This window comes from Dreissena polymorpha, chromosome 5 (assembly GCF_020536995.1).
Source record: "Dreissena polymorpha isolate Duluth1 chromosome 5, UMN_Dpol_1.0, whole genome shotgun sequence".
NCBI lineage: Eukaryota > Metazoa > Mollusca > Bivalvia > Myida > Dreissenidae > Dreissena > Dreissena polymorpha.
This window is the reverse complement of record NC_068359.1, coordinates 7,160,198-7,185,294: the sequence shown is the minus strand read 5'-3', so window position 1 is coordinate 7,185,294 and position 25,097 is coordinate 7,160,198. Positions and strand designations below refer to the sequence as shown.

The 25,097-nt window shown below is 35.0% G+C and overlaps 1 protein-coding gene across 2 annotated transcripts in view; it reads left to right on the top strand.

The window, feature by feature from the left end:
• Positions 1-16,035, top strand: part of LOC127831689 (uncharacterized) — an 85,851-nt gene extending 69,816 nt beyond the window's left edge. For both annotated transcript variants that reach the window (XM_052356715.1, XM_052356714.1), the window contains exon 5: positions 11,609-16,035. In XM_052356715.1, coding sequence (XP_052212675.1) covers positions 11,609-12,043 — 435 coding nt within the window. In that variant the 3' untranslated portion in view covers positions 12,044-16,035. The remainder of the gene's footprint in view (positions 1-11,608) is intronic.
• The last annotated feature ends 9,062 nt before the right edge of the window (positions 16,036-25,097 follow it).

Below are 25,097 nucleotides of genomic sequence, written 5' to 3'. Positions count from 1 at the left end.
GATCCGATTTTGGGGCTGTGTTACGTCAAAGTAACTCTCTATGTACTGGATATAAACTTGTATGGTTTACATAATTTATAAACAGGAAATACCTTTTAAAAAAGGTATCCGGTTTTGATTGCGGTCGGTGTTGATGAACGATCAAAAGTTATATTTATGAGATCAAAGATAGCGAATGCCTTTTTTTCTGCGCAGTTCATAGATGCATCACACGCAAATCGATATGCAATATATTTCTCGATCAAATTAAACTTAAAGTGCACATAGTTTTCTCGATAGCGTTTATAGAACGATTTTTATAACTAGCCGCGAACTGAGCTTGATACCTTGCGTGTTGGAACTCAATCCATTAATGTGAGGAGGTAACGATTCCACTTCTGGGACGACGGCTTGTTTAAAGCTTTATACATATACGTGTTTAACGGTCAATTTCGAAAACAATTGTAAATATTTTCGTCATAGCGTATATCAGGTTATTGAACAACAATACTTATATGATCTAAAATTAATGAGTGCTAAGAATGCAACGTCTTAGTAAGTTGAGTGTGAAACTGCTCTATCTCTAAAGTCTCATCATTAGATATAAAATTGTTTCATGCTGAATACGCTGTTAACATCGTTGCTAAACGAACTGTAGTATCCATTTTCATGCCATATACTTCATAAAAATAGAAAATCGATTGAATAACATATTCATGTAAAGGTTCAAACTGTTTGTAGATTGCACGTTTTCTACTTCGAAAAGTTTCGGGCCTACCGGCGGGAAATTTTAATTCAAATTGATTGGTCGCTTACAAAGGTCAGCTAAGGTGAAAAGCTGGGTTAGATAGCTACGCCAAAAATAACACTTCGACAACCGCATAAGTCAGTTGTCACTTGTTTCCATTTACAGATATTGTTTTACACATACGATAGAATAGCAATCTTTCGAATTCACCTTTTAGGCATCATTGAAATTGTACTGGTATCTGACTTTTTATGAAAAACAATATCGAACACTTAACCCATTTATGCCTAGCGTCCAGAAAAAAGGCCTTGGCGTCTCAACAGGGTCTGCGCTGTTTTCTTTAAGAAATTTCTGTAAGAAATATTATAAATATAGAAATAAATATACCAGACATCCCTAATTTTGGAAATAAATTCAACCAATTTAGAAGGATGGGAGAGTCAACTCGGCATAAATGGGTTAAAATGTTATTTCGTATTACTCAAAGTGGTCCGGACAATCGGTTGTGATAAACTCCAGATAAAGGAGCACTTTACTTGTGAACATTTCCGAGAATGCGACTTGTCAGCATAACATTCGTAAACGACCTTGGCAGCACAAAAAAATCTCATTAATTTATGTCAAATACATTACGATTTGTTATGTGGATCTTTGGTTACATTCCCAGGACATATTTGGCCAATTAATCGTGATGTACTCTTAATAATGAAACTCGATCGCAAACCATCAGAGAAACAGTGACAATGTAATTAAAGTAATTGTACGTTAGTTAGAAGATGCAAACTCCTGTGGAACGTTGTTATAATATTCTGCATACGGAATATCTAAAATGGTCTGTACTAAAAAGGGTATTGTATACTGAAATGAACATTAAATTGCATGTGCTATTTAATTGCGGAGTGTAATTACGCGAACAGGAATTAAAACAATTATGGACTGATTTTATTTTACTGACTGACCCGCTTCTATATTAATTATATTATTATTGCATAATCTCTATCTATAATGCCCTCTGGCGGGGTGCAGAAACTTGGCAAAAAGAAGGCTTGAACGGGAGAAATCGTGTATTAACAAGGCGATCCACGTGCCGTTCAAGCCCTGTTATGTGTTTTTCATATCCATAATCTAGTCCACGCGCAATTACTTCCCTTCTCCAGCCTTCGACGACTTTCCAAGCATAAATGGGGAACTGAATAAGCACCAGTTTCCTCATGCATGCATGGATAATGGCAATGACTATTTCAATCCACTTTTCATATTAAACCATCTGCACTCTCTTGACAACAGCTTTATTATGCTCCCCCAAACTGTTTTTGGGGGGAGCATGTAGTCGCCGCTTCGTCTGTCCGTGCGTGCGTCCGTGTGTCCGTCCGTCCGTGCACAATTTTTGTCCGGGCAACTAATGACCGGAATTCAATTAAACTTTATGGGAAGCTTCACTACCAAGAGGAGATGTGCATATTATCAGCGGGTTCTGGTCGGATGATTTTTAACAGAGTTATGGCCCTTTGAAATTTTCCATTAACTGTACATATAAGTGCAATTCTTGTCCCCCCAACTACTGACTGGAATTCAATGAAGCTTTATGGGAAGCTTAACTATCTTGAGGGGATGCGCATGTTATTTGTGGGTTCTGGTTAGATGATTTATTTAGAGAGTTATGGCCCTTTGTGAAATTTTTAAGTTGCTAAACCATCCTTCGTATTATTTTGTACAAAGTTATGCCCCTCAAGACGTTTCCTTTTATCTGAATATATAGTGCAATATTGTGACAAAAAACCTTTGGGGAGCATCACAAGTCTCCGACGGTTTCTTGTTTTATTGGCAACGTCAATGAAGTTAAGGTTATTTACTCAACACTTTCAAAAGACTATGCTGTAAATGTAAGTGTTTATGTGCCTTCAACATTCCTGCTGTAAATTCCAAAATAATTCCTCATTTCTTACTTTGCGCGGCTGCATTTCAACTTTGCATTAATCCACTGTTTAAACACATTTTAAATCGAAAACTGCCTATCCGAAGGTAGAGCCTCGTCATTTCGGATGATGACCGAGTGAGGCATGTGTAAAACACAACCTTGAACTGTATTGAAATAATCGAATTATTTTGTCGATGTCGAATGAACAAGACAATGTTATTTTAATTTATTTTGGTATGTGTGATTTGTTTATGCAATAATAGCGAAAATACACATTTTCTCGGACAGGATCATCTGCGGGCGCTCTCAAAATCCGTTCCTGCTGCGCACTCGGGCAGGAACGGATTTTTCGAGCGCCCGCAGATGATCATGCCCTCGAAAACGTGTTTTATCCCTATACTCATATATTCCTGATTATAATTTATAAACACAAATATTTTTATTCAAATTCAAATAAAAAGTGTAATTAATGAAACAACCTCTTAGTGCATGACACCTTTTAAATAACGCAACCGGACCAAATGAATAAATAAAGCCAAATAACGGTAAGATACCATAACATACTATATGTTTGTAAACTCATATTCATCGTTTTGCTTGCAAAGGTATCGTACAGTTATCGAGTTCCTCGACATTCTACGAATATTGATTCTAGCACGACCGCCCGAAAGACGAAAGAACAAGATGTATATCTATAATTTATGGTGCACAAATATAATTTATAATTGTTTCATTTTGATACATCGGCGCACGCTCCCACCTTTAGATCATTATAAATGGCACGCCTCGCTCTTATATCGTTTTGATTAAAATTTAATGACATTAGCTGGTAAATAAGTTATTACTTTCTTCCCATGAATAAATGTACAAATAAGTAAAACGTGCTCCAAATAAAAAAATCTTCACCCATTGCACCTGCTTATCGATAAGATGAACATTTTTTATGAATAAACAGTTTTGATATACATGTTCACATCGTGTATTTATATATATTACTGCAGAGTATTATAGGTATGTTTTAAAGTGTAAAACTTAAAGGGACGTGGTTAAGTTTGTTCATAAACACAAAATAGCAAGTATAACATTATCAGCATCATTATCATCAGCAGCAGCAGTGGCAGCTACATCACCATCATATTCTTCTTCTCTTTACCATCATAATCATCTTAGTCATAAACAGCAAAATCAACAGAGCCAAACTAGCATGCAATAAACAAACATATCAAAAACAAAACAGGGGGAGTTAGCTCCCACATTGCATTTATAAACCTAGAACCCTGGTTTACTTTCAGATTTTACAACCTTAAATTTGTAAGTGTCACTTTCCATAAAACCGCACTACTTGACAGCGCTTTGATTGCTCAGATGTTTACTGAAATCTACAATTTATTAATCATGACCGTGTGATCAAAGCTCTTTATCTAATCAAAACAAACAAACATTTATAATTTATACATTGGCAATTTAGACACAAGTCTCCGGATGCGTACTGTTATCGGAAAAGTAGTCGTCTATTCTATTTTATAGATTGTTGATATGTACTCGTCCTAATTAAGGTCGATACCGGCGAAAGTTTGCAAGTTCAAGTGAATTTAGAAAGTAGGTTAAACGGTAACATCTCGAAGAAAACGTCCGCTTCTTTCTTACATTACTTCCATGCAGCAGTGGCCTCATTGATAACCCATTTTTGCCTAGTGGACTCTCACATCCTTCTAAATTGGATCAATTTATTTCCAAAATTAGGGATGTCTAGTATATTTATTTCTATATTAAGAATATTTCTTACAGAAATTCCTTTAAGCAAACAGCGCAGACCCAGCTGAGACGCCACATCATGCCAAGGCCTTTTTTTAGACGATAGGCCTAAATGGGTTAATAATTGTGTCGAAATTGCGAAAACGTTTTAATTGCACAACTAAACGTTATACAAACAAGATAAATTGAAATATATAGACTAATTTTGAAATTTCTATCTGAAGTTCAAATATGTAAAAACTATGGTTTTTTTTATGAAATTTAGTGATTCTAGGCTACGATAGACTATAGCCGCGAATGCTTCTACAACTTAACGCAACGCAACGCGGAATAAGTTTCCAGTATCGCTAGAAACAGAGGTCCGTTCTCATCAAATACAGTATTTTCGTTAAAGTTTCTTTTTGTGAAATTCCATCACAGAGCTGTGAACAAAACGACAATTTGCCTTTATTTGATATCATAATTGTTAGGCAATTAGCATATTGTCCTTAACAGACTGGTATTATTTGCAGACCTTGTAACCCGAATTCTACGGCGAAATGATCTCACACAGTGATAGACATTTTCGATTTCAGGTCGCGTACTTTGCAAAATTATTATTGAATGCAAGTATATGATTATCAAATGTGACTGGATATACGTCTGAATGTTATGCGCGCGGCGCGATGTGTGATTTATTGATTTTTTCGTCATCGAAACCCATCATTACATGCGAATTTAATAATCGAGTGAAAATCGACGTTTACATTGTAAGCTTGCTACATTGTGATTGCTCGACATACGTCCTAGGCTGAAAAGCGAAGTAACATTTGTAATGCGTATAATTAGATCGCCTTTATTATTTTATTAAGATATTGTGCTAATATTCGAGTGTTATTTTTTCGCCAGGGTGGTATTTTGGTCGTTCTTAGTCATAACTTGAACGATTAGAATACCGGTAGAACGTCATTATATAAAGAGTAATATCAGGCTTGGCGCGAATTAAAAAATTGGCTCGGCAATCAAAGCAATTATTTTATTCTAAGCCTAACCTGATTTGTTACCTGTTGTTTCCACATAAACACACTGAACAATGATCTAGTTTAATACATGGAACTACGTCACACTTGTGTGCATGATATTTCATTGAAAGATGTGCACGATGGAAGATAACTAGATTATTTGGAGTATTTGTTACGACTTATTCTCATTCATTTGTTTCCCATTAGCCAATCGAGCTATGCGTTATTATTTTTGTCGTGTTCTGAGAAAACTGGGCATAATGCATGTGCGTAAAGTGTCTTCCCAGATTAGCCTGTGCAGTCCGCACAGGCTAATCAGGGACGACACTTTCCGCCTTAATTGGATTTTTGCTAAGAAGAGACTTCATTTAAACGGAAAATGTCATTAAACACAAGAGAAGCAGTATAAAAGAGCCACAAACTCACAAAATGTCTACTTTTCAGTTGTACACTGGTGTATAAACAGCAGAAAACAAAAATGCGGACTGCACAGGCTAATCTGGGACGACACTTTACGCACATGCATTATGCCCAGTTTTCTCAGAACGCGACTCATTTATAAAAGTGTATTTTTTCACATAATGTTTTCGTTTTTGATTGGATCATTTCGATACAACAGTACGACCACAACTACTACATTCAAAGCGAAACTTTTGTCTTGATATTATATTTTTAACCAATAGAAATCAGAGCTCATAATGTACAATTATTCTAATTGGCTACTATGTAATTTTTCCGAAACAAATTGACTGTGAACATTCGCAATCATGATGCTTTGTATTTTAGCATGTCCAACAGGTAACACAGGCTACTTTTGAGAGACACTTTACACGTGTGCATAAAGTGTCGTCCAAGATTACACTGTGCAGTCCGCACAGGCTAATCAGAAAAGACACTTTCCGCTTTAATTGTATTTTTCGTTCAAAGGAATACCCTTATTGACGAAAAGCCAGTTTAGGTGCAAAGTGTCGTCCGTAATTAGTATGTGCGAACTGCACAGGCCAATCTGGGACGACACATTATTCACATGCATTAAGCCCCATTTTCACAGAGCGAGGCCCATGTAAAAGTTCTGTAAAAAAATCACTGAAAACTAAACAACAGCCGTTTCCAACAAGTGTTGTGTTTTGTCGACTCATAGATTCATAAACAGGCTAGGCAGTCGACTATCGACTACAACAATAAAGCAGGAGTACGCAATTTGTCATTATTAAACTTTTGATCAAAAAGAGTACTCTTACACAAAGAGGCTTGTTACAATGCAGCCTGTGTGCACTGATTGTAAAACAAACCACAAACAAGTCATAAACAATGCAATTAACAAATCTTCAAACGATTAATAGTAATTTAATAAAGCTGAATAAATTAATCAAACTTCACAAAAAGACATCGCTGGTCGCGATGCAAATGTTGTCATAGTAAAACTGCGCCTTATAAATCAGTCAGGTCCAATAGATGTCTTTTAAGAACATTTAGAGGTATTATTCGTTTTTAATTTTGCGGTATATCGTCCCACGTTGTCTATTTAAAGCAAATCATGTTTAATTGCGTTTATTTGATGTTGTATTAAAATACATTGTGGCTTTTTGCGGATTTATGTTCCGAATTCAACTATAATTTACGCGGTAATGATATGTTCAATTGTTTTATTTCCTTAAATGATGGATGATCTTTTTCTTGCCAAATGATTATTATGTTCATATTTTGTACCGAATTGTTTGATCTTTTGCTGATTCATATACGACTAAAACGTATTCGCGTACGCATTGTAATATGTGTCGGTGATGCAATGCGCCTTAGGATTTATCTTGTGAAATTATAACAGTGCCATCATCTATACCATTATAACCTCATCATTATACGCACCAGTTTCAATGGGTCCATCCACGTCCATTAGAAAGTATGTACAAATAAAGCCCTTTTACGTAATAATAATTATAAATAAAAGTTTTCTTCTAATGCATATCCTTATCAACCTTCAACAAAGCATGTGCAGTCATGTACTGTCATGCATCAAAATGAATACAAAGGTAACAAAACCGTGATACGTTGTTTGTGTGTTTTTTTTTTAATTTCTGTATCATTACCATTGAAAATGCCTTGCAATTGCCTAGTCTCACACAAAAGTTTATATTTGGGTGGGGGGGGGCGATAAATGTGTGCATAAAATGGAGGATTTACGGTCTTATGAGAAGGATTTACTTGTGGTTAAACAAATATTGATAATGCCACTAAATCACATATTCAGATTGGATTGCATCGGTGCCCATTTGTGAATATCTCTTTGTAGAACATGACCCCTGTGTGCCTTTTTTGCTTTCGAAACCTCCGATTGTAAACCTTTCCGCACCTGATCCGTGTTATTAAAGCGCTATATAACTATTTGAAAGCCCAAGCCGTTCGACGACAACGAGCACAATTATCGGATGCCGCAACCCTACCGTGATTCCAGCTGCGAATATTCGCTCGTAATACGCCCAATTCATGAGCTGCATAAATATAGTTGTCGATCTCGTTAGGTTTTCATACTTTTCTATCCCAAACGCAACTTTTTTCTTCGTTTGCCTGTCGCGGAACTTGGTTTTCAGTTGTTGCCAACGACTTATTTATTCCGCGATTTGCATTTGCCCATAATTTACGGTTGTCTTGCGAAAGTGTGTTGGCCTTCGATCGTAAGTTTGACATGTGTCTGCTGAAAATGTGTATATTTAATTTTTCTGAAACTGTTGATGATTGGCCTTTTTATGTTAACAATCAGTGTTACCGTTATAAAATATTTCAATACGTCATAATATAGTGTCTCAAAATAAAAGCAAAACGTCATTGCAAACAGGGTATGACTTGTAAAATTTACAGTATCGACTACTTTTTAAAATGAAAGAAACTAGTTCAAAGCCCATACAGGTCATTACAAATTTACAGAAGTATTGTTTATTATTAAACGAATATGAAATCCCAACCGATCAGTCTTAAACGGATGTAATGCTAAAAGACAAATAAAAAGCCTACCACCAGGCTATGCCAGACTGATACAAATCGAGATATTAACTTTTCCACTGACAGGTGCACAAATCACTTACCAAACCTTTCGGTAGTTTGCCTGCTTATTCTTTATGTTTAATGAACCGCATTTCGACCGTGTAATTAAACCCATGAATGTTCGGTTATTTGTCAACGAATATTAATATTTCGGACTTGGTTCAACAAAAGACGTGCAGATGTTTTCAAAGCGTTAATGCATGCTTTTGCAAAAGGTTAACTAGATATTTACAGCCTGGTTTTTGGCACGAGGATTGGGTTTCTGTAAAAACTTGCATTTGGTGAACGCAATACCTTCGCGAGTTGACATATTTGTAATTAGGCCTGGTAGAATTGACAGTATATTCTGTGTAGATAACAATTTGATGTATGATTGTTATAATGAGGCAAGTAAAAGGACACTTAAAATTAGCAATGCAAACACAAACACGCCACAACAACACAGACAAACAGAAGTTACACGACGACCACCAATACTATTACAAATACCTCTGGTCTTCACGGTTGGAAATATTTATATTAAAAATGAAAAACGCCTGAAACCCCACGTATGGTAACATCGTTTTTAAAATGAAATTAATTGAACACGTGGCAGGGAAAAAAAACGCGTACCAAACTGTACCCTGCCGTGAGGCGTGGGATCGTGTCACTTAAGGCTTTAACGTGGGTTTTAAATTAAAAATGCATTAACATTTTATTGACTTACGAGAGCGATCATGACCTTAAATGCACCGAATGTTTATTGTTATATGATCATCACAAAGTAAGGAATGTTTTTTGATGACTGTTTAATTACTTGTTTTTTTTTGTTTCCTCCTACTAATTTGCATCAACACTAAATGAGCTCGCGTGTGGCAACCGCCATAACCTTATAAACATCTTCAATATAAAACAGCGATGTGATTGTCTTATGTTGTAGAATGATCATTTTCGCCATCGTCGCAATCATCAAAGTCATATCCTCTTTTAAAGCCATCGCTCCAGCGATATGTTCATGAAGATAATCATCAACAGCACCATCGTCATTAATATATAATGTATACATTTTTATCCTGTACAATGAAAAAGGCCAGCATTTCTACTGCGCAATAATAAGTATTATAGTTCACAATCTGAAACAGCATAATCCTCTTGTTGTACGATCAGAAAATGATATTTAATAATGTGAATTAACTTGCAAAAAGTACGACATTATATTTTATTGAATATATGACATACATTAACTTCACTAAAAGAAATATTTTGCAATGACTATTTGAAACAAAGATTTAAGAGAACGATTTATTGACGCAATCAAATATCGGCTTCCTATTGGGTTCAAAACCCTCTGACGTGACTTTCGTTCTTGATTCGCAACATCACGAATGAAGCGAAATATTTTACGAACACTGTGCGGCAAGTCCTATTTGGCGGACTCACAACTTCACAAATCATACTTACCATTGACAAACGTCTAAACTAATTAATTAGTAAAACTGACCTTCTTTGCTTAATGGTACAAGCTCGACAAAAAGCAAAATTACATGTATACCATACTTACACTTTTCACCAGTACGTTACATTTTAGACGTTAAAATAGGTGTCATGTTTTGGCTTCTTCACATAGATATAAGTGCAAACGAAATCTTTCTTTGTTCGGCGTGCCTAACTCGCCAGGTGCCTTATACTTTCTTAACTTAATCTATATAGATTTTTCTTATCAGATTTTCGCGGGGTTGTTTGACAAATCGGCGCGATTATTTTAACTGATTTCGACAATAGCCCCGGACTATCGCGTTACAATTCTTGAATAGGCCGCGATGTGTTGGGAATAAATTATAATAAATTATCATATTGTAAACATCTGTGTTTTTCTTCAAAACGCGGCAGTTAAATTGCTATAAATCGAAATGAAACATTCCACTGCCAGATGACTGGACGAAACTCACGTTACGCTTCGCTTATTAAAGCGTGTTGTCCGCCCGTGAGTTAAAACTGTAATTTATAATTACCTCCAACAAAACTTTAACGGAGTTAAAATAATGTGTATCCCTTAAATGGTTCCAAAAGTCTCCCCGATTTTACAAGACATGACGTATTTTTAACGTGGTATTAGCCAGGAATATAAATGGTCTGCCTAATGTTTATATGTTTATGTATGTTGCCTTCTGGCATCCCCATGCCCCCCCCCCCCCCCCCCTCACCTCTCCCTAATAAAATACATTAAGTAACCACATAAGCTCATTCGTATAATGTGAAATTCAACACAACTGTGCATATATCGAAACATGCTTATACCGCTGTATTTACAGTTCATACATAACGATTTAGCATACAGTGTTTTGAATTAGAAATGTCAAACCAATAATTTTTCTCTACATGTGTGTATTGTAGCATGATTTTTATTTCGCAGCGTGTGGTCTGTGTGTGCGCATTCTAGACATTAACCCGATCTTGAAGTAAATACAAAACCACGACCATGCCTTAACCCTATAGAGTGGTATAATGTTCTATTAGAAACCAGAAAAAAATCATTTCATTGGAAGAACTCGTCTCCAGTTCCCGTACTCAAATAGCCGAATTATCTGTCGTCACGATATAATGAAATAACTGACATTTTAGTGGTAACGTTCACCAATATGACCCACTGCCGATTCTTAAATATAATCATATGCAAAAGGTGAATGCGCGTATCCATCCTAGTCGAAGGATGAAGTTTTACATACATCTGAGCCGTGCTCTGTGAAAAAGAGGTTTAACGCATAAGCGTAAAGTGTCGTCCCAGATTAGCACAGTCCGCACAGGCTAATCAGGAACGACACTTTCCGTTTTTTTTTTAATTGTTCGTTTAAAGAAATTCTCTTCATAGAAAATCTCTGTTTTGGGCAAAAACACTTTTCGCACAATAAAACCCCTTATTCACAGAGCGCGGCTCATTTTATTGAGATACTGGTTTCGTTTTATTCTCTAAAAGATTTACATTCATAGCCATCGAGTCAGCAGGTAGTTGTTCACTTAGCGACATCAAAATCCCAGAACTAGCAAAACAGTCTCAATGCAACCATCGTCCAAATCGTAGTCTTCTGGTAATGTGAGATGAAAATGCTTAAACGTGACACATATATTCCAACTGTTTTTGCTATAGATAATGTAGAACATAATGATATATCCACACTTTTCTATTTTCAGAGCAAAACGGACAAGAAGAATTTGATGACGTGCGAATTTCAAGAAGTGTACGCGGAGGACATGAAAAATTTCCACTATAGAGCAGCCGTACAAACGAGACATGAAAAATATCTTGGTTTCAACAGCCAAAAGGGTATGCGGGCAAAAGATATAAACAACATGAAAAACAGGAAGAAAAAGGACTGTTACACGTTCCGAAAGGAGGATGTGCCGCAGGATTATATTGATAGCTTAAAAGAACGCAAACGCGAGCAGACTAGACATAAGGACAAGAACACTGTTAAATCCCAGTCAGTGAAAAACTGTCAACAAACGCCCGGTCAAGGGCCGCCGGGAGTGAATTTCTGTGATAGACAAAGTTTGCAATCGCTTATTAGCGGTAATCTAGAAAGCGTGAGGCATGGGCAAAATCACAAAAGACATCGAAATGGCTGAAAAATATGCGGAAGGTTGTACAGCAACTTCGGATAGGATATTAAATTGTATACATTGTGTATAAATTATTGTAAAATATGTGACGCCATCCGTAGACGTGACATGATCAATGACGTTGGGGTGAGATCTTATACGTAAAATCACCAGCAGTGTTCATGAACAATAAGCCACAATGCAGTTATGGTCAGTAATTTGTGGGGATTTACGTTATTTAAAGTGTCGAAGAAATTATGCGACGTCATTTCGTTCAGTGCGCCTCTGGTAAAGGAAATACCTGCGGAAACGGCAGTGCGGTTTCGAATTGAGTCTAGATTCATTAACTGTACAATCGCATATTCAAACCGTTGGACCAACTACTGACAATTGAGGGGAAGTAACCAAATTTAATGCAGGCTACACACCACTTAATCGACGCGGCCAGTCAATAACTATTTCAAGCATGCAAGGACTAAAATAAATATAAAATGGTGCTGATGGAATTCAATTCCAACGTAAATAACGTTTGAAATATTAATTTTGCATTTACACTGAATAAAATACATATGCTTCTTTTTTTAAATAAGACTACTAAAGTGTAAAACTTGCTTTTTTAATCCGGTTTCGTTTTGTAAAGAAGCAAAATAATTTCGTGACGTCATTCTCCAGTCAAAAAGTGACGTAACTTTAAAACTGATGTATATTGAGGCGGTCTGCATGCATGGTTTCGATTCATTCGAACCAATCGTCTTGTGTAAACATGAACTGGAATTTTGCTTTTTTTATGAAATGTCAAAATAGCGGAAATAAGCGGGTGTATTCAACAACTTCCAAGGTTTCACAAACAATGTTCATTTCCCATACGTATCGATATTTAGATTATGTGTCAACAAAGCTTGCAAACACATTGAGTCGCGTTCTTAGAAAATTGGACATAATGCATGTGCGTAAAGTGTCGTCCCAGATTAGCCTGTGCAGTCCGCACATGCTAATCAGGGACGACACTTTCCGCCTTAACTGGATTTTCGTGTAGAAGAGACTTTCTTTAAACGAAAAATACCATACAAGCAGAAAGTGTCGTCCCTGATAAGCCTGTGCGGACCGCACAGGCTAATCTGGGACGACACTTTACACACATGCAGTATGCCAAGTTTTCTCAGATTGCAAACACATTTTATTAATTATTTTTAATCATCGTTCATTTTTTTTGTTTATGTTTTGCTATTTTTACAACACAATTGTTATATGTTAGAACCAAAGAGCACTTTTCTAAACCTACGCTCAACGTACAAGTACACCTACAAATGAACTGTAAGTCGACTTATGCTAGATTCAATATACCCTTTGCATGCTGGGAAATTTGTCGTCTGTTAAAGTGTCGTCTGCTGAATTTCTTTAATTAGCATTTTCTTCGATTTTTTTTAAAGAATACTATAAGAAAAGCAAACAGTTTGGATCCTTATGAGACGCCGCGTTCTGTGGCGTCTCATCTGGATCCAAACTGTTTGCAAAGGCCTTCAAAATTCGGTTCCAGCACCGAAAGAGTTAAGCCAACACAATAAAGCAGTACAGGTCTGTTGTATGTAATAAAACTCGAATCTTAGCACGGGGTCCATATTGAGGCCATTTGTATGTAATATGCATTATCCATACGATTGTTAAACTGTTTATAGTTCTTCAAACAACTGACATTTGTTAAATTGTTATCTTGGATAAAACAATCCATACATTAATAAGAGCATGTTAAGTTCGCTCTATTTCATTTGGTGTTTATGTTTTCAAGTCGTCACCTGTTATGATGCCATACTTATTTGTAAATAGATGTGTTATATGTTTCGTATTCCTTACGTATTTTAAATAGGCCAGTAGAATGCATCACCACGTTGATGAAAAATCAAGGTAATACTGAATGTTAGTAACTAAAATGCTCTGTCGGAAAATATGACTGAAATAGAGTGTTATGGTTTTAAGCATTCGTTACTCGCTGATTATTTATTCCCAGTGAATTAGCTCTGCTTTTCAGTACAAGCAGTATTTTTATATGAAAAAGACGTAATCGACGCCATGATGCCGTAACATCTTTTTCTAAAGGAACCCCAGTTTATGTTACCGAAGCTGTTTATTTGTTGTATTAGCAGTATGTATTATGTAAAGAAATCTGAAACATAAAACATTCTTAATATTCCTTTACGTAACATTTCAAATTTTTCCCATTTAAAACTTTTTTAAACATTAATCATGATATGAGAGATCTTAAAGAAACATGCAGCAAAAGCTTAATTTAAAGGTAAAACAAATAATTAATAAATGCTTCCAGAATGTTATTTTCTACCGGCTGTCAAATGAAAAGCAAACGTCTGAACTGAATCAATCAATTTAGATCTATTAGCTTTATGTTTACAGATATCTTCGTTTTAACAATTAGCAATAATCGGCATATATATCCTTACACGGAAATGTTATTTAAGCATCAAAAAGATGTGTTGCTCTATAGTTATTTGTTGTGTTTTTCTTTTGGCCTTCGCATATATATTACGTTGAATCTCATAATGAACTTATCTTCAATTGAAATTTGTTCCAAAGTACTGGACAATTTTTATACGAATAGAAACTTTCTTGTAAAGTTTGTATTCGAAAGGGTCTGTCAGAGAGAAAATCATGCAGATGCTCAGTGGCATATTTTCTCTCTTCAACTCGTAAACTTAAATATAGTCAAAATACATTTAAGCGTAATAATATTGCGCTCGAAATTATTTCCGACAACCCTGGCCATGACAATTTCGAATGAAACACATGCTTTGGTATCCAGTAAAAATTACTGTACCATGTTTCGATTAGTCCGCTATCTGTGACGTTTTTGTTTGCATGTATTACTTTCTACAAAAAATCGTAAGCTGCAATATTTTACACGCGTCAAAACGTATCAAAAGTGATTGTTGTTATTATATCTGACGAAATATATCATTCATTTAAATAGTCATCGACATTTTGTAAATAAGTATAAAAGACATGTTCATATGCACTATTATCCAAAATAGCATTTAATGTATATTTAAATCATGGTAAATATCATTTGACTTGTTTCTATTATTTGTAATTGTACTTTAGCTTTAATATTAATGTTTAATTTGATCAAATTTGAGTTGAACGGTAACGAACAACAGCTGTTTATGTTGTTAATAAATATTGTTAAACCTGCGTTCAGTGAATGTGTACCTGTTATCTTGCAATATCAACATGCTACGTATTTGTAGATTAAATATGTATCTGTAGTGACCAATTTGTTACGCCCATTATTGCCCGTCGTAAGAAAGCTTGCAGAATTTTGTGTTCTTGTTATATGGTTATTGACAAAATGCACATATTACTTTTGACTCGTTTTGTTGTTTTATTTGTGCTTCGGTGGATATTTTCCAAAGGATTTACTTTATATAATATACGTCACTTCCTTTACAAAACTTAAGGAGAGCACTATTGTTGAGTACTGCATATATCGTTATTAACTCAGTTTTGCAGTATTTAATGTTAACTGTAATCATGTTCAATAAAATATGACGCAATGACTGTTGTTAAAATGGTCGCGTTATAATCGCGGAATTGTGTTACACGACACTATATTTTTGCAAATTAGCCATTGTGTAAAACTGAACATCCAATACAATCGGCTTTCAAAGCCTCAACCAGTAAGCATTCCGTCGAATTTATTATAAACATCTCAACTATTATTAACATCAACATTGATAGGAATATCCACCAAAACAATCAGCAAAAAGAATGGTATTGTATCGTCATGATCCCAATCAGTAGGGACATGCTTTCTTACGACGTGGCCATCGCCTAGTGTTGTCCATTGTGTATGCCAAAGACCATATTTATTGATTCAAGGTGTATATATAAAACGAAATGTGTTTTCAAATTAAAGTGTACTTATTTATGCACCTGGCTACAGTGCAAGTCGCATTAAATGAAACAAAATTAATAAAATTGTTACTTTAATATTAAACCTTTTTGTTGTTTCTATGTGTTTTCTTTCTGTTTCATCCGTTGTGAACATACAATTAAATCTGGATAAGGGTTTATTCACAAATCTCCTAATGGAAACCAGGCAAGCATTAAAATATCTTGATGTTTCTGGGTAAAGTCTCATCGTTTTGAATGATTAATATTTTTTTGGCCTTGACCTTTGGGTTTGCAAATTAACTGTTATTCGACACCTCGTATAAAAGGTCCAACGAAAATTACATTGCATTGTGTGTCATTAAAGATTATCCAAAATTTGCAAAAGTGAACACGTAATTATGTTTGCAAAACGATAATATTTGCATACTTGCTCACGTATCACCAGCAACTCTGTGTAAGCAACGTCAAACAAACATGTGTTTCAAGTTTGGCCCCATAAAGAAGTTCAATTAGGAATAATGCACGTTTTAAAATTATTATTTCTAGTGATGGTTCTTCAAGGCATTATCATTTTTTAAAAACATTGAATATGTTTTCCTAGTAAAACCTTTACTTTCAAAAGGTCAATAATTAACCCATTTATGCCTGGCGTCTAGAAAAAAGGCCTTGGCAAACAGCGTAGACCCAGATGAGACGCCGCATGATGCGACGCCTCATCAGGGTCTGCGCTGTTTGCTTAAGGTAGTGCACCTCTAATGGGCACATATCCAAATATAATCTAATTAATTATTTTCTTAATCAGCATCATTTCACTGAACTACATGCAAATTTGTAGGTAGGCTTTCCATGCTTTTTAAAAAAATATACCGATTTTTTCAAAACCACCCCCACGCTCGGCTTTTGCCCAGTTTATTTTCACCCCTGGGGTATATAAAAGTTCCATAATTCATTCAAATTTCCAAATATGGGCATGCAGTTGGTGTGTACAGATGCAGTAAAGGTGTTTAAAGTTTAAACAAGATGAAATAAGTATTCTTTTACAGACATTTATTTTTTACAAATTTTTATCTATGGAAGAGCACCATGAAATGTAAGTGATTTCAGCCAAGTAAAAATTGGGTCGGTTAAAAACAAAGTGTCATAAAATTCAAAATAGTATCATTTAAGTCATATTTTAAACTTAGTTTTTATAGAAACACTATATACAGCAAAAATACCAAGAACTAGACAGATTTACCGTTTACTTTTTGAAATAAAAATAAAAATGCAACATGCATGGTTCGTATTTTCAACAGTAAATCACCCAATTTCGCCATAACGTTGTTTAAATTTTAATAATTGAAAAATGTGCATAAAAATTGCAACATATTTAACAATAAATATAGCTTATATGCCATATTAAATCAAATTACGTTAGAAAATAAATAAAACGCGTCGCAAAAAAGTATACGTCGTCGGCAGGATTCGAACCTGCGCGGGAATATCCCAAACGATTTCTAGTCTATCGCCTTAACCACTAGGCTACGGCACCTAATAGTAGGCTCTTCAACCTTCGAAGAAATCGCGGGAAATCATTAGAGGTGCACTACCTTAAAGGAACAAGTTATCAGGACTCAAAACATGTAACTTATCATTCCTATCTATTCGAATGTTATCGCTTAGAAATTTTTCTGTGACGTAATAAATATTAAATGAACACGAGACCATTCTATACGACAATTTAGCACTATTATGGTATTGACTTGACAACTAATTCTGCAGTAAAAAGTGTTCGAACCTTACTGCTCAGCCGTGGGAATCGTAAGGCAGTTCTATGTCATCACAGCTTTGATATTAAGTGTAGGTAAATCTCAGGAAATAGTTCACCTTTTAAAGTTCAATTTAGAAATTGCAACAAATAGCAGCATTGATATTCTAATATTCTGTTTATAAAGTACCTGCTGTTCCAGTATTCGATTGTCCGATATTTAATATAATAAGTGACAAAAATTTTAAAGTGTATACTATTGTGTCTTGAAAAAAATCTGCAAACATATGAGTCGCGTTCTGAGAAAACTGGGCATAATGCATGTGCGTAAAGTGTCATCCCAGATTAGCCTGTGCAATCCGCACAGGCTAATCAGAGACGACACTTTCTGCTTGTATGACATTTTTCGCTTGAATGTAGTCTCTTCTTCGCAAAAATCCAATTTAGGCGGAAATTGTCGTCCCTGATTATATATTATTTTATATAATTATATAATCTGGGACGACACTTTACGCACATGCATTATACCCAGTTTTCTCAGAACGCGACACATATTATCAAAACGTGCACCAAAAGTATGCATGCATATGCAGAGGCCTCTATTCAAATTCATCAAAGATATGCACATAAATAGGCCCTACATGTCGACCCAATGACATAACAGACCTACTTAATCATGGAATTTCTTTCATGTGGCTCTCGAGCTCTTCTGCTGTTATATTACGTTATTCGCTTGACAGAACAGAACACAATGTTATCACATTTAAGTCTAGTCGACTCTCACATCCTTCTAAATTGGATCAATTTATTTCCAAAATTAGTACATATGTATTTTTATATTTAGAATATTTCTTACAGAAAAAGCAAACAGCGCAGATTCTGATGAGACGCCGCATCATGCCAAGGCCTTTTTTTCTAGACGCTTGGCATAAATGGGTTAATACACATCAACTTTACAGATTCTACTGTTTAACAATGTCAGCCTTTTGAGACAATTTTGTTTCGTAAACATTTTCAAAGTTTCGATTAACGATAGTCTCCGAACAGCGTGTTTAATTAAGCCTAATTGTGCAGTATGCGATTGATAATAGACCGACTTTGACACGTTCATCTATGGGATTATCTGTGACAGCAATCTGTCTACGCGTCAGCACAACAGTGGGGTGAAAGATCTACTTTGACACCTATCCTGTCTACTTCAAATGCATAGGCGGCATTGCCTTGTGGTAAATATAAATATTTTAGTTGCAATGGATGTACTTCGTACGCTTATATTAAAACAGAAACAATTTTTACATGGGGTTAAAGGGGCAGTCCAACAAATTTTGCCATGTATTGAAGCTTGTCATTAAATGCTTTATATTGATAAATTTAAACATTTGAACTAAACATCTCCAGTAAAAAACAAGAATACAATTTAAAAAAGGAAAAAAGTAACCCTCAACAGGGCTTATACCACTGACCCTGGAGTCCTGGAGTAAAATGTCTCCCGCCTGGACCACTCGACTATCCATGCTTAGAGCAGATGTATTTTTTACCTATATAAGCAATCATCGTAGTATCCCAAAATATAACTACAACAACAGAACTTTCTAAATTATTCAATCGTTTCGCGTCACACGACGCTTCATAATTTTCAGGTTTTCAAATCATCAAAAGATGCCTATAATAGATATTTAAGAGCATGGTAAATGTTCTGTATTACTATTTCCTCAAAAATATCATAACAAAAAACGAAAATTTGCGAATCTGAAACAACTTTTTTTAATTTTGTCAATTTACCAATCTGTTGGACGGCCCCTTTAATACTCGAATAATGTGTATTATTCCAATACTCGAATATTCGTTGGCATAGCTTATATGCGAAAAAATTAATTGTAATCGATATTTAATCGATTTTTAAATGCTATTCTAAGTATTATATGATGAAAAAAGAAGAGTTCAACAATTGTGGAGCCATCTTGATTCATCTGTCCTCTGCTGTTAGACGGCTAGGTACGACGCGCCTTTGATCAATACCAAACTTTCTGCTGAAATTGTGATATATATATATATATATATATATATATATATATATATATATATATAGTATTTTCTTTTGTATCATAAATTATGTTACGATAGAATAACATGATTTCATGGTGCGTACAGAAATGGAACAATTCAAAAGTGAAAGTGGATTAAATTATGTATTTCGCATGGTAAACAATAAATATGTGGTCAGTAAATATTTAATAGTTTCAAAAACAATCAAGTTATTCGTCTTGCTTAATCACGTTACAATATATAATTGAGCCTTCTTCATAAAAACTTTCTACGTCGATGATTTTTCCTATATTATACTTATGAGTGAATTATGTCTTATATTGACAGATAGAGAAAAGACAGTTATAATATCTATGATATATAAAATATAGAAACTCGTTGCCGATTTTAGTAGTGGCTAAAAAAATCTTTTATTTCAGGTGAGGTATGTTAATTGTTTTAATCAAACTAATGACTCAGTTGGTCAACTAATGACTCAGTTGGTCAAACATTATTTCGACGGACGGACGGACAGACAGACGGAAAGACAGACGGACGGAGAGACAGACGGACGAACGGACGGACGGACGGACAGACGGACGGACGGACGGACGGACGGACGGACGGACGGACAGACAGACAGACAGACAGACAGACAGACAGACAGACAGACGGACGGACGGACGGACGGACGGACGGACGGACGGACGGACGGACGGACGGACGGACGGACGGACGGACGGACGGACGGACGGACGGACGGACGGACGGACGGACGGACAGACAGACAGACAGACAAAAAGACAGACAAACAAAAAGACAAAAAGACAAAAAGACAGACAAAAAGACAAAAAGACAGACAAAAAGACAGACAAAAAAGACAGACAAAAAACACATGCAAATAAGCAAAAGCAACGGGAAGAACACGTAAGTTATATCGAGGCAATACTGAAATTTATTAAACAGTGTTATTAAGAATAGATTTTCTTATTATTATTCATTTTATTTCCCTCTGTGCAAGTTCTTGAAAGTACCATTCGGGTCGTGGGGGTTCGGGAAATAATTATTAAACACGATGGCTATACACTTCTTGTATATTCAAGTGTTTCGCAGACGTGATGCTGATGATAACTCTTCAAGTTCCAAATGATATTTCCAGTAAAATGGCTTCGGAAAATGCTGAAAATAGCACTACTAATTTGCGAAATATATGGTGTCAATTTTAATTTATCATATTCCATATGATTTATTTTTCTCTCCGGTATTTGGCGATTTTAATTCGAGTTCTTTTGGGCGATGTCAAATAAAAACCAGTGCAAACTGTCACACAATGTACCGGTACTAGACATTGCTTTATTCATATCAAGCGTGTTCTGAGAAAACTGGGCTTAATGCATGTGCGTTAAGTGTCATCCCAGATTAGACAGCCCGCACAGGCTAATCAGGGAGGACACTTTCCACTTTTATGGTACATTTAGTTTCAATGAAGTCCCTCCTTACCGAAAATCAAGTTTAGGCGGAAAATGCCGTCGGTTTTTCTGGGATGACACTTTACGCACATGCATTAAGCCCAGTATTCTCATATTAAAGTGATATTATGGGCATTTTTCACTGTTGAATTGAGCTCAAAATAATTAACAGGTCAAAAGAGTTAGTTAAAATGTGGTTACTGACTAATTATCTGCAACCCATCTTGCTACCAGTTGTTCATGAAAAATATATATTATGTTCGATATTTTACATGACTGGTGAGTCCTGTAAGCCGAAATGATTCGTAAAACAAAATTGTGTCTTCGTGTCGTATGAACGAATCTGCACTAAAACTAAATTTAGGTTCACATCGTACATGCATGATCAGTTGTCAAACAAAAGTACGGTTGATATTAAAATGCATTATTTTTCTCTTTCCGGGATATTGTTTTAATATGTTGATGCTGCATTAACAAATATAAGTGCATATGAAGTGAAAACACCAAACATAAACAACGGTTGCGAAAGACACCTATATACTGTTAGATGCCCATAATATCACTTTAAGCGCATGTTGATCCAGAGTGCAGGCGATTCGTGCTTTCGTGAAATGAATGAAAAAATATGCATTCGAAAAAAGATATGCATGTTAAAACAACAGAAAACAACAGATGTAGCCCATCTTGCGTGTAATCGGCGCGCAAAACAAAATCATATGCGTATTACGAAGATTATAGATGTATGACGCATGTACGCGCATGTGCATAACGGTTACAAACCAGTAAATTGCGATTAAATGAGTGCACCTTATGTTTGCAGATACCTTTATTATGTATACAATTGTAGAAAATCCTCTATGATATTAGTGTACGCAACAATTAGTAAATACTTGGCGTGTTTTGTCTAGCACCAGACAAAAAAGTGACCGCTAGTATGCTGTTTAAATTACAACGTTTTCAGTTACGAAATTCTGACTTATTACAGATCTTCATATCTGTTACATAAAATATCACCCGATTGTGTGCTTTTGTGATATTGTTTGTAGTCTCAGGAATTTTAAGATGACTAGCGTAGTAGATATTCTGTCCACCAAGAGACTGTGAGGTCTGGATTTAAAATCACGCTTTTAACAAATAAAAATGTTTAAAGTAACAGTACTACTAAAAATCAACGAAGATTTCGTACAATATTTCGTAAAATAAAGCTAAAAAATAAAAAATCATTGTTCCTTATGGCCATTGTCGAAATTTCAACGCCAGATGTGGTCTGATAAAATAAATGTTTGTGGATACACAATGCTCGTTTTTATTATGGTTTTAACATGGTACCATTTTAGTGTTCGTGTGTCATATGAATAGATATATTCGCAGAATTTTAACATGGAATTTATTGTGGTCACAAATAAATAAAAACGAGCATTTTGTATCTACACAAATCTATGTAATCATACCACATCTAGCGTTGAAATTGTGGCTATTGCTTTATGGAACACTGATTGTTTAGGTGTTAACTTTATTTTACAAAATTCTTTACGAAATTTTCGTTGATTTTGAGCGTTATAGAGACTTTAAATAATCGAATTTTATATTGATTTATTTGGATAGCAATAACAATATGATGTTTAATTGACCGAAGCACATTCGAAATTAAAAACTAGTTTTATTCGGTCAGTTGTATCCGGTTGTACGCAATAATATAAGGACAAGTCATCTTAACTTATATTTAATTTGAAAAAAAGTTATATCAGTACTTGTAGTAATCCATATTTCATGTCGTAAGCACAACAAATTTGAGGCACACATCATATGGTGAGCGGAGGAAAGCATAAATTGAGAGAATATTGAGTACAACTCCTCACAAAATAATGATTTGATGTTTATATGTTGTATTGATGTATGTATTTAATTGTTAAACATAATTTATCTTAGTGTAAATGTTGCTTTAAAGTTCAATGACAACTCATCGCGAAAATAGATGTCGCGGAATGAAAAAAATCAAGTTGCATAAGTATGTCTATGTATATCAGAAAACGTATAACCGGTCAACGCCCGTCGCTCCTCGGCGGGCTTTTGCCCATAAAATATGTTTAAATATAGATTGTAGTGTGATATTATACAAAGAGGTTTTCTCTCTCTTTATTTAAGTTATTCAATATTATAGTTTTTGCATTAGAGCTGATATCTCATAGTTTTCTTCGAAAAAAAAGGAATCATTGTGCAATTTGTCGTTACTTTTTGCGGACAAATTAACTGTCTAGTCAAAGCTTCGAAATAAACCTTCATTTTGAGCAAGTAATACATGTCCAACTTGTTATGTTATACTCACAAATTAGTTTGACTAGAAAATTGTGTTGAATGACTGGTGTGTTATATAAAGTTTTAAACTGCCTTACGATGATGCGACCTCATGACACAAGTTCTAATTTAGTTAGGTGTCAACACTTTAATTTGCTTTTGGTATTAATTAAAAGAGGACTATTTTCTCCGAGTGATTACAAATAAAACGTTTGCCATTTTGTTTCTAAGAAATTGTATCTCGACTGAATGTAGATACTATACCTTGTTTTGACATTTCCATAACAAAACAGCGACATTTCCCGAACATTCTTTTTTACTTCCGATTACATAGACCAACCAGTTGCAGGTTCACAATAAATATAACAAACAACTACGAATAACATTATTTGAAATAAGCTATAAAATAACGGGAAAAACACGTTTTTAATAATGATTTAAACGAAAACAATTTTTCAAATGTGTCAACTTAGGGGAACCCTAATAATAAGAATTCTTAGTACCGGTAGTTTTATTTCACTATGAAATGTAGGATCTGCTTTTCAATAAATGGTATCTAAACTTTAAGGTTAGGCAAACGATAAATAATACAATTTTATGTTAACCAACGTTAAGTCACTGAGTACGTTGAGAATCAGGCGTATATGTCGTGCTGTAACCGTCACACGATGGTGTTATTTCTGTTCAATAATTTCACGGTAATTGAAATGAAAAATGGGCAATCATCTTTTCGACACACCCGGCACAAAAATGAGACCGGATGACGTTAATAATTTGTATACCATAAACAATCATTGAGGATGGGGTCTTAATAAGATGTCGCCATTGCTTTAAGTCGTGTTCCGAATGTACCGTCAGGACCGCGGTTGATTTGAATGCTGACCGTGAGAAAATATCTAAATGCATCTGCTATTAAACGATGTCGATGCGAAATGAAAGAAAATGACGCACCTGTGCGCTTTATATCTAAGCGACAGGTAAGTGGTGGTATGCCTTCGATACATGCATGTCGATTATTTTATTCTTTCTTAAGGACACCGTGAAGAAAATACCTTAACGATTCAATTCTGCACTTTGAATTAAAGTTTTAAACAGGAATATTTAGAATTTACCAAAAGTGTTTTCGATGCTCACGTATATTACTAGTTTGATTATTAAAATGTTGTTTGCTAAATCAAACAGTTAGGTCATACCAGTACACAGCATTTCACCGGTTATAACATATTTCCGTCACACACACTGCGCTTTCGAAACAAAACGAACTTTAATGATAAAGTATTATAAAACTGTCAATGCCATTTCATAAATTTTGAAGGTTTTCTCACAATATAAAATTAAAACAAAAGAAACCGCTATTATATGACTCTTTAAAGTGTTGTCAAATATTTATGAATTTATATAAAATGTGTAAAAACAAACTTACCATACATATATTTTAATATAAATTAAAATAAAAGTTAAGAAGAACATGTGTCGAAAAATGCGAAATAAGCCAGATCTTTAATTCTTAAATTGAAAATGTCTGTACAGTCGAATTCGCCAGTATGTATATCATGCATAAACGATGTGAATCTAAATTTAGTTTTACGGATCATTTTAATTTCCTGCAACGATATATATATATTCATACGACACTCGAACA